Below are 11,538 nucleotides of genomic sequence, written 5' to 3'. Positions count from 1 at the left end.
GAAGTTTTTCGCTAATTCCGTCTTTTTCAAAAGATTTTAAGTTAGATGTCTATTTAGGTCTAATATTATTTTATATACCTTTTTAAATTTTGCTCTTTAAAGACGATAATAATTCGAGTTTCTTCAAACTTCCGGAATTGTTCGCCCCATCTTAAAATAATAAAATTTTTACGTTTTTAAAATGTATCATATTTTATATATTAATATTTTTATATTTGTATTAATTATAATTAGTTTAGTTATTAATCGTTAATAGTTTTTTTGGGGGGGTGGGTTAAATATTTAGTCTCTGGATTTTAATGTTTGACTTCTAGATGGCAATATGAACGTAGGGATGGTTTTTACGTCGAACTGGGTAGAACTGGTTTTTCGAGAAAGTCGATAATATACATTATACGGGGTTGTCCTTTGAATATGTTATAGTCCTATTTGTGGCCTTTCCAACCATTCTAAAAACTTAGGGCTACGACAAACAGGGGTGGAGTAATTAAGCAAAATTTTCGTCAACTTATGGTATCGTCTCACTTATTGTTATTATGTTACTTATGATTTTTAACACTGATCTTTGGAGGCTCTTAACTCCGGTTTTATTAGAGATACGGGGATGTCCTTTGAGTATGTTATAGTTAAATTTGTCCCCCATCCAACCATACTGAAGACTTGCGACTAAGACAAACAGGGGCCGAGTAATTAAGCAAAATACTAAATTTTAATTTCAAACATCTTTATTCCCGCAAAAATCAATTTACATAAAAATTGGCAGTCTCACTTTAAATCGAAAATTACAAAAACAAATTTTCGAAAATATAATAAAAATTAATTTAAATTACTTGACACTAATGATTTTAAATATTTAAAGTAAAATATTTTAGCTGCCTTTACGTGATAAATCAAACTTTTTGTAAAAAAATAAAAAAGTTCGTTTCAAAACTTCAGAAATAATTTTAACTTCAAAATAAATTAACGCTTTCGCCACAAAAAATCAAAACTAAACTAATCTAAACTTTCTACGAATTAAATTAAATTAATTAATTTTAATGCTCCGTTTAACATATAGCTGCCATTTGTGAACATTATTTAAAAGGGTTTTAATTTTAATCATAATAAAATTAATTTTCCCTTCCCCTCCTCTCCCGATTCGAGTTCGTAGTTCGCACGATTGTTCTTTAAAAAAAAAAATAGACCTAAAATTAGGCCAAAATTTACCACGCGAATTATGAGAAATTTAATGAAAAACGCGCGACACGAATTGAAATTTTGTTGTAGAGAATGATTGAATAAGAGAGCCTTATCGTTAAATGTCTAAAATTGTCCGAAATTATCGTCGCGTATTAATTGGTTGAAATTTAGGCGCGCTGAAAAATATTTGAGCGTCCAGAACCGAAATTTCACGTCATTGTAATTGTCTTTTTGAAATTCTTTTTCTTTCAAAACAAAACTAAAAACACTAGGAACAAAAAACACTCAAAAAACGACACTTTTTTAAATTAAATTAAAACGAACGAAGTAGGAAAACATCGTTGATGCATTCTAATGATTGGCTATGAGATTTTGAAAGACGGCTCATGGTTTTTCGCATTCTGTTAAAAACAAAACAAAATATTATATTTTTAAGTTTTTTCCCCTTGCTTGTTCGGGTGGGTGGGTTCAAAGGTGAAATAAGGTCTAGTTTCTTACGGCAAACTTCGCAACCCGTTTCGTCACTGTTGTCGCCGCACCCGTCCACGCCCGAACATAAAATGGCCGACGATCTGCATCGGTTATTGTCGCATTGGAAACTGTTAATCGGACATTTGTCACCTGAAATAAAGTTTAATCCTTAACTAAACTTGTTTTTTAAACCCTGCCCTATTTCTTAAGCCTTTGTTGTACCTTTGTCACAAACGTCCTCTAACTCGTCACTACCGTCCATACAATCAATTACCGCGTTGCAGAAAGTGTATAAAGGTAAACATTGGCCACTGGCGCATCTAAAGGCGTCCGGATCGCACGGAATACCTGTAATTAAGGTTCAAAGACGTGTCATTAATTAAGGGGTTTTGAAAAGGTATTTTATTTTTACAAATACCTTTATAACACCTGGCTTCGTCACTTCCGTCCGGGCATTCCCATCGTCCATTGCAAACTGTCGCTCTTGATAAACACGTACCGTCATTGCATCTGAAGGCTTCTCTCGGACATTCTAAATAGTTAAATAGAGTATTTAATCATTTTTAAACCAAAGCTTAGCTAATTTTTTTTATAAATCAAAAACCAAGGCTACAGTTTTGAATATTTTAAATTAGAATATACCTTCGGCGTTACAAAATTCTTCATCGCTTCCATCCGCGCAATTATTTTGTCCATCGCAGACAAAATACCAAGATATGCATTGGCCATTTTTACACTGAAACGTGTCGTTCTTGCAACCTGTTAAATAAACCAAAAATATTACAAATGATTCGTATCTTTTTTGTTAATTTGACAGAAAACTTTCACCGCGTAAAATATTTTTTGCAAAATTTCTAAAGGCGCTTATGATTTAGATTGACGTGTTATTCAAGTTAAGCCGCTTATTCAAATTTGCCTATTTATATTTACGATGTTTACCCGCGTGTTTTTAAAGACACCCACAAACCTAGACCTTCCAGCTACTTCTTAATATTTAATAATATTTATTACGTTTTTAAAGTGATAGTCGCAACTCGCGAGTGAATTTAAATAGCCTATATCTCTTTAGCGCACTTACGGGTTGTAACGATACTTATGTGCTTAAAAAAATAATACTAATATTAATATTAATATAGTTTAATTTTAAACTCGTTTTTAATAAAATCAATTCTTTTCTCTTTCTATAGATAATTTCTCCGGGGGCCAGATAGCGTGGCGTTCAGACTTTCAAATATATGCAAATGAATTTCAAGGACATTTTAAAACAATCTTAATTACCGCGGGCCATCCCCCAAATTATGTGGGTCATCGACTTTGAGGATCTTACGACCTTGAAACCGGTTAAACACCCAAGCTTCGAGACGCTCCGCCTTGAAATGGTCAGTTTTTATTTTTCTTTATTTTATTTAAATCTTTATTCGGGTATGTTTACGATAGAGTCTTTAAGTTTAAATGAAGCCGCGTATATAAGAAGGGCCGGGAACTTTTGAATATTTCTTTTCATCGTTGAGTTAAGCGAGATTTTTGCACATTTAAAACATCAAAGACTCTAGCTTTAAATGGTTCAGAAGGTTTTTAAAACTCGTCTATTGAAAGGCGAAAGTGTGTTTTTAAACCAAGTTTTTGGTGGTTATTTTTTTTAAGGGGAGATATGGTGCAGTACATCATTTATACTACTACTACTACTTATAGCCGCGTTTCTGTTCTTCTTCGCCAGAATTATATTGTACACCACGTGTCAATGCGCTCTAAATGGCTTGGGTGTACTCCCCCCGTCCCCCGCCTCCATTTTTCGCCTATTTTGGCTTCACGCCTCGAATTTGAGATATAGCTTTAATTACAGCTTAATTCATTCACGCGTGGAGTCTGTTTTGCTTTCTTGAGAAAAAATGTGGTTTTGCAGTGCGATATCGAGGGAGGTTGTTAGAAAAGACTGAATTTAAGTGGGCGCTTTAGAATTTTCATCTCAATTGAAATTATAATTTAATTACCCCTATATGAATTTTCAAATTATTTTTTTTAATTTTTTTCAATATTTTACGCTCCGAGAAAATGATCTCTTGACGCGCGTGATTTTATTCACCACGTGACACGAAATAAATAATTTTGGTGCCATAAAAAAAAACCGGGAAATATTGAAACTCTATATCATTTATAGTTATTATTTTTTAAGAAAATTTAATTTTCCAATTTAATTTTTGCACGATTTTATTATATCTTAACTATTTACGCGTCAAGGGAAGCTGAGGTTTTAAAATTGGCAGTTGTATGATTGGTTATACAACAGCAAATCATTAACGGCTTCATACAATCGTAAGTGATTTCGCACGTTTCTTAGGCCGGCGCGTAATGAGAAGCGAATCTATCATTGACCCCCAACCAAAGCCCCTTTTGAACCCCGTCGGTTTCCGCTCGCTTTACCCGGGAATGATTGTAAGAAATTGAAAACGTGCACCTTCGGGATTAGCTTCATTCATTTAAAATGCTCGATTCCATAAACATAATTTCAAGTACTTTTGTTCGTGAGTTATCCCTATTGAATATTCATATTGGGATGAACCCTAAAGTTTGCGCGCGCGCTGGTTTCCAAGGGGTACTTTAAGAGAAGGGCCTCCTTGATTATTTTCAATAATTGTATCGTAAAACTCGATAGATCGAATCGAATCGACCACCAACTTCGATTTTATTATTATTATTTTTTTTGCGATATTTAGTTCAGGGTGAACGATTATATTTTAAATTCAAACGTATTTAATATTTAGGCAGAGGGAAATACGAGTTTCGCTTTTCAAGCTGCCAAACTTAATTAACTTCATCATAATTATATTTAAATTATCAAGTCGATAGAAATGTTTTCACGAAATCGATCAATAATTTAATCAAATCGATATTTATTATCCAAACCGATAAATTTACCTTGAAATAAAAAATTTAGATCTTACCCGTGTTTATGGCGTTACACGTGGATGTAGGTTTGACGCAATTGCATATACCATCGACGCACGCGCTGTTAACGTCCCTGGCTTGACATTCGGCGCTTGAATTGCAACGATGTCCTAATGAGACGGGCAAAGATGCTGACGTCTCCAAAGTGGTGACGCTATCGGCTACGAAATCATTAAATTAATGAAGAAGTGAATTAGAAACCACCACCCTTCATCCGTCATCAATCAAAATCCGTTAAATTAACCCTTTTTCGTTTGAAAAATAATCGAGTTACCTTCTTTAATAATGATTTCTGTTTCCGGTTCCGGTTGGGGTTCGGGTTCGCATAGCAATCCGTTTCGGGAAGTGACGTAACCGGGTTGACACCGGCAGACGGGTCCTCCCGGTTCCTTGTTGCAATGGGCATTGGGCGTGGTTGATTCGCAATCCTCGTTGCTTTCGCAAGGACTCGTTAAATCTGTTTTTAAAAAATGAAATAGACCCTATAATTAATTTAAAATGTTTGCGATTTTCGTTGAAGGAGCTCGGGTTCAAAGGCGATTATTCGCTTTGATTCGCTTTTCCGGCCGCGAGGAATTGTGGGGACTCTTAACCAACCATATTTGGTTTAATGTCATCGAACGCGGAATCAGTTTATTAATAAACCAAGTAAATAGGCTACGATTCAAATAAAGGGTCCGAAAAATGTCCTAAGATTTATTTATTTCGGCTTTTTTCGGAAACCTGATTTATATTAAAAAAAAAACTAATTATAAATTTTAGGTGAACAAAATTAGGTTCTTAAACGAATTCCTCCTTCTTTCCCCAAAAAATGCTGAATCTTTCTTGCTTCGAATAATAGGAGTAGAACTAATTAGAAATTCCCATCGTATAATGGTCTGAACGTAATTTTTACAAATAATGAAATATTTATGACCGCCGCAACTTGGTCGGGCAATTCGGGAAAGGTGAAATTAAAATTATTCTACAGAGGTGGGGGGGTTAGAGAGATGGGAGAAAGGGGTGATGGTTTTTATTTAAAGGGCCACGAAACTTCCCGGATATTTAAGGTCAATCGAAAAAAATATAAACCGTTTTTGTTCCTTAATTTATAACTAGCTGGCTACTAAAGTGTAAAGTTATTTAATTGTCACGTTAATACGTGTTGTTTCCCAACAATTAATAATTAAGTCGAATAAGTTGAATTAATGGCCACCGATTTGAACCAAAATTTATTACGATTCTCGAAATATCAATTTAATGTTTTGAAAATTAAAATTTGCTTCGTTAGTGTCAGAAATGTTAGGTTCCTCTTTAAGCCGCCATTTTACAAGATGGCGGCCGACTAGTTTGAAAATCTAAGCGGATGCCGTAACGAACCTTTAAACCAAATTTCATTCAAATCGGCGGTTATTTACGTCAATAAATAAAGGTTTCAAATATTTATGGAAGGAAATAATAAATTCTTCGTAAGGTTTTTAAGAATAACAGCACCCCAAAATAAAATAAGTATAAAAAAATATTCGAGACGTGATGGCCGCCGGCGTTTAAACTTGAACTTTCAAACAATCCTTGTAGGTATAGACGCTCAAATTTTGATATTATTTTTTTGGTGGAAAAAGGTTCTAAAGTACCCAAGAAAAAAGTTAACTTTTCACGGCCAATTTACCCTTTCAATTTTAAAGGGTGAGCCTAAAAAACGGTAGATTACAAGGCCTCGGGGGTCAAGGGATCTATTGACCTATGCGCGGGTTAACATCCCACGACAATTTAAAGAAAACGATTTGAACTTGTTGAACCATCTCCCTTTCACGATTCTTTCACGCGTAATGACTCGCTCGTCATCATGCAAAGGAGGAGAGTTCGTGAAGTTAACCCTAACGGCTTAAAATAACTCCACCCTATACGGGTTAAAGGTCGGCCAATTTCGTCTGTCAGGTAGTCTGACTATATCTGCGTTATGTTCCTGGAAATCGTGACGCATAGAATCTTAGCCCAATCTTTGAAAGGTTTTTTTAAGGAACTAGACTCTGGAGTTACTAAATGTTGTTTGATTTGGGCAATAAAAATAGTATATCAAGGTCACACGAAAATTTAGTTTCAGAAATGACTGTTTAGAATTTCCCAGTGAAACCATTTACCATTTACCGATCTGATTATATTTTAGGATAAACTGCTCTAATTGGATAATTACATCGCGTACTAGCAACTAATAATTAAGCCAAGTATAAGGACTGGATTATATCTCGGATAATCTAAACCTTCTTGGTTTAAAAACGGAATGAAAGATAATTGGCAACAAAAGTTTTAGATGGGTGTATTTTTTACATGATTTTTGCGGTGTTTTTTCGATAAAAACATGTGGGCCTCTTAATAACTGTACGTGATTTAAACATTCTTTATTTCTTAGCTCATTTATCGTAGTATAAGGAAGTTTAGGGTTATCATTTAAAATTGGAACGCGTGACGGGTGCTACAAGTTAGGCCTGAGATAATTAGAAATTATAAGTATCGATTAATATTATAATTGATCGGTTTAATTTACTTCTTATTACGATTAATATACTTTAAAATCAATATTGGCGTGATTTATAAAATATGGAAAAAAATAATGATCGGATATCGTGCCATAGTTTTTCTTTACTTCTTAAATTCGGTAGCGGCCTCGAGGGGTATCTAAATTACGGTTCTGTCAAAAATATGACGATCTTCGTCACCTTTAGAATTCCCAAAAATTGACCAATTATCTCCTCTCTTCCAACGAGGGACTTTACCTACAACGGCAACCTAGCAATTTCAACATGGAGATACTTCCTATAATGTTCGACTTAAAAATAAATGTATAATAATTTTTTTCTCACGGTGAATCTAAACGTTTGACCCCCTAAATAGTTTTCAATTTGATTTCATCATTTCTAAACCCCGTCATAAGGGGCATGCGTAAAGCTATATTTGTTAAATATATATTTGGAATAAGAAGTATATTACCTTGAAGTAAATGTTTCTAAATATTTTTATCTTTTTAGATAAAAAGTTGCAATTGTGGTAAATAATTTAGGGAGATTTTTGGCAAAGGACTTCATTATAGCTTACTCCGAGTTACGAACGTCTGATGAAACGTACTAAAGGTTGTAAGCTATTTGGGGGTCCGACATTGTAACAGCGTCAAATAACTAAAAGTTACAATTTGCACCATATTTTTTTATATTATTTTTGAATCTGCGAATAATAGTTATTTTGTATTTACACTGACGTCATTTTCGAGTTTATAAAGATGTTGGGACTATTTCGATGTATAATTAAGGCCGCCTTTGAACGCGCTACCATTTTAACGCGGCGATAGGCCGGGATTCATATACGACTGTATCGTTATCGAATTGGTCGGTTATATTATATACTTACGGGGTAGACAGGTCCTCTGACTCGTTACCACGTAGTTAAGAGGACATTGGCATTTTCCGTAGGCTCGAGGTATGATGTACTTGCAGTAGCTGTATTTACTGCCCAAATGACATTGATGGTCCGTTAGGCAATAGTCGTGGACTTGAGATGCTGTTCGCGACACGTGTTTACGGATATAAGGAATTTTAATGGGGGGCCATTTTCTTTTTTTATATATAAAATGTAGGAATAAATTGTCCTGAGACTTACGTGGTAGGCATTTGTCAAATCGTAACGGGACGAAATTGGGTTGGCATTGACATAAACCTTCAACGCATCGACTGTTGGGTACTTTGGCTTGACATTGTTCGTCGACGGTGCAACCGTAGGTTAATAGCGAAGCTGCGGGTGAAATGAAATTAGATTTATACAACTATCTCCAGCAAGATTTTAACAATAATAGTAACTAAAGTCATTACGTACGGGGTAAGCACATTGTATCGTTATATCTGACGTGTTTATGCCTGCAAGTACACGTCCTTTGATTCCAGTCGCATTGACTGTTAGGTACGAATAGCAGACACTCTAGCGTAGATCTACACGGACTATCTAACGCTAATGACGTTGGCGCTGCCGATTCTGTCAAATAAAACCGTTTTAATTTAAATCAATTAACTCTTAGGTTAACTTTTGAGGAGAAGGCGTGCACGTGAATATACCTTGTAATCTGTAAACTCCGTATGGTCCTAATGTATTTCCGCTAACGCTAACGATCTATAATTAATAAAATAAAAATAAGAAATTAGTATTCGCGTTTCAATAGCGGATGCTTAAGCGATTTCCATATATTCTTTTTTTAGGGGAAATATGAAAATTTGTTTCGCTTTTTTTTTTTTGGAAACGCGGTCCCGGATCAAGTGCTCCTAATTATTTCACCCAAAAGAGAAACGTACTCCTTTTCATTTCATTATCTATGATTTTTGCGCGTCGATTCATCGGTGCGTGAGTCTGGAAAATTCTCTGTTCCGCGGCGCTATTTTTCAAAACATTACTTTACCTACCGGTCTAGACCTTTTTTTCGATATCAAATATTCGAGTTAATACAATTTTTCTCTTAAGCCGTATTAAAGGCTAATCGGACTCTTTCCCTAGTCTAAATAAAAATAGCCCATTATGTTCAGACAAACAATCTAGATGATGTATTATTATTTGTCATTGTTCGCGCGGCTATAGTTTGGCGTTTTTGACATTGATATTAAACGATGGGTATTGTTATTAAGGGGCACCCCAACACTTTTCGCTTTCGTCCCCCCCCCCCAAGAAATTCTTTTGTATTGAATCACGTGACCCCTTAACTTTCACTTAATTTCACTTAAAATAACTCAATCGTAACTTTTTAACCTTCATTATTATTATGAAAAAATAAAATCACGTATTTTATTGTTTGAAATCATTGGATTTTCAAATTGCATGGACAAAGTTCAATTGATAATGATTTGAAAAGACCTACGTATATAGGCGGATTTTGCGGGGAAGAGGTTATACTCATCATTATGTGTGACGAATTTTACCTAAAGCTCGTTACTTCATTTTATGATTATTTTGAATTAATTCACGGGTCAAATCACGGTACGTGTTTTCAGGTAAACACAATTAATGATTTAATAATTAATGTAAATTCGTTCGCATCCCTCTGTTGGGACCGAGACCCAGCACCAAACACGCTAATTAAAGAGCTTAATTTAATTTGTAATAATAAGCCGGTATTACTAAGGCGAACTTTAGAAGATGAATTACAGCAGTGTATTGTGTCACCAGTACCGCCCACTAATAAACAAGTTCTTATAGTAAGAACGATTGGAGGAACTTAATGATTTGTAAATGATACGCTCTCGAATAGGAACTTATGAAGATGAAGATGGCGTAATGATTCTTGGCGTGAAAGAGAGGAAGGTGCGTGGCGGCCGGGCCTCATGGAACCATCAAAAACATTTCTCGAATAAGTTTAAAGACATTCGTTCGTGTCAAAGAGGCCCCCCATGCAACTATCTACCCGCTTTTATTCAACAGTTCAAGATTCAATTTTTTGATATTTCTTCTGCCCGTACCTACGAGTTTAATGGATTTTGGTAATTTTTCTGGGTTTTTCCTGATTCTCGTATTTCTCCCTTCGAATTAGAAGTAGATGTAGATTCGAGTTTAATTTTATTGTAATTTAATGTTTAGTACTTTGGTTGGTTTAAGCGTAGCCTTGGACCGTAACGCGATGAAACTTAATATTTTTTACCAGAATATTAAATAACAGGTATTACATCGGTATTATTAAATCTTTTAATTAATTTATTACGTTTAATTTATTTTATTTTTGGGGGTTTGTAATTTGTAAAATGGAACCAGTTTTAATTAGTGTCATCTAGGTAGTGATGTCTCGAAGGTATCATCAAAGGTCGAAGCGTAGAATTATTACATCAAAGGTGGCTTGGGTATCGTAATGGATTCTAAAAGGCTAGTTTCGTACCCGAGAAAGGGTTAAATGTCGACTCAATGGCGCCCATTCTAGGGTCATTGAATTTGAAATTATATATTACCCCTTACAAAAAGTAGTTTATTTAATTTGATCATGGTTTTTCAAAGAAGATTAGATCAGAATTGCGTGAAAACATCGTTTTGCTTTATTTTCATTCAAGATGAACTCAGATTATTTCGTGATCCAATTATAATGTTTGATCGAATTCGATTAGGTCAAATTTTTTATCGATTAAATCTTTATTGATTGATCCTGTTTAACTTTGATTAATATTAACGAATTGATCAAATTTGATAGTAAATGTAGGAAGTATGATCAGAAATTTAATCAACATCTTACAATAACGTGATCAATGGGAATCAAACCTTATAGGCCTTGTGTTTGATCAGCTTAATTTCCAATCATGATGACCAATTTGCGATGGGTGTGAATTAAAATTAAGACTTAAATTAAGTTGCAGGGTTAATTGTATGGCCTTGTTACTAGTAAATTGAACTAAAGGTAATAATTTAAAAATTTATTTCGTGATCAAGTTCATTCGGGATCTAAAAATCCGTTTTTATAAGGACGCTATGGCTATACACCCGCGTGGTTTCAACGCGTAATTTTTAAATACATTCTAATTACACCGTGTAACCAAAAAAAAAGAAAAAAGATGGCCGCCGCAAATCGTGATCGGTCCATCTTGAATCGTGATCCTTTTAAAGGGAATTAAACACGATATAATGGAGTGGCAGCCCTGCAGAGATGAAACCTCCAGATTAACTCGCTCTTATATTTATTCCAATGTCTTTTACAATTAAGTTAAATATAAACATTGGAAAATTTAGAAGCTTATTTAACCACGTGGTGCGCTGTGCTAGTGCGTGTTTATCTTTAGTAATAACGTTTAAGTATAATTTAAATACGGGTATATTTAAAATTTGACGCTTTTGAATAATTACGTTAAAGGGATAGTATAACGTCGATGGAAATAGACTTTATATTTTTTAAGGGGGAGGGGGTCTGCCCATTAATGCCTAAATTCCAACATACCACCTCGTTTAAATATGTGG

At 34.6% G+C, this 11,538-nt stretch overlaps 1 protein-coding gene across 2 annotated transcripts in view; it reads right to left on the bottom strand.

Annotated features, from left to right (window-relative positions):
* Nucleotides 1-707: 707 nt before the first annotated feature.
* The window catches only part of LOC149654888 (uncharacterized), a 36,727-nt gene continuing 25,896 nt past the window's right edge, over nt 708-11,538 (bottom strand). For both annotated transcript variants that reach the window (XM_089846587.1, XM_089846588.1), the window contains 11 exons: nt 8,676-8,730; nt 8,440-8,595; nt 8,227-8,358; nt 7,978-8,127; nt 4,871-5,053; nt 4,593-4,757; nt 2,293-2,409; nt 2,069-2,182; nt 1,873-1,998; nt 1,678-1,800; nt 708-1,580 (listed from right to left, as the gene is read on the bottom strand). In XM_089846587.1, coding sequence (XP_089702713.1) covers nt 1,564-1,580; nt 1,678-1,800; nt 1,873-1,998; nt 2,069-2,182; nt 2,293-2,409; nt 4,593-4,757; nt 4,871-5,053; nt 7,978-8,127; nt 8,227-8,358; nt 8,440-8,595; nt 8,676-8,730 — 1,338 coding nt within the window. In that variant the 3' untranslated portion in view covers nt 708-1,563. The remainder of the gene's footprint in view (nt 1,581-1,677; nt 1,801-1,872; nt 1,999-2,068; nt 2,183-2,292; nt 2,410-4,592; nt 4,758-4,870; nt 5,054-7,977; nt 8,128-8,226; nt 8,359-8,439; nt 8,596-8,675; nt 8,731-11,538) is intronic.

This window comes from Phalangium opilio, unplaced genomic scaffold (assembly GCF_054372755.1).
Source record: "Phalangium opilio isolate 3A_F unplaced genomic scaffold, DU_Popi_V2 ptg000079l_1, whole genome shotgun sequence".
Taxonomy (NCBI): Eukaryota; Metazoa; Arthropoda; class Arachnida; order Opiliones; family Phalangiidae; genus Phalangium; species Phalangium opilio.
The sequence above is the reverse complement of the archived record's forward strand: the minus strand, read 5'-3'. Positions and strand labels throughout refer to the sequence as shown.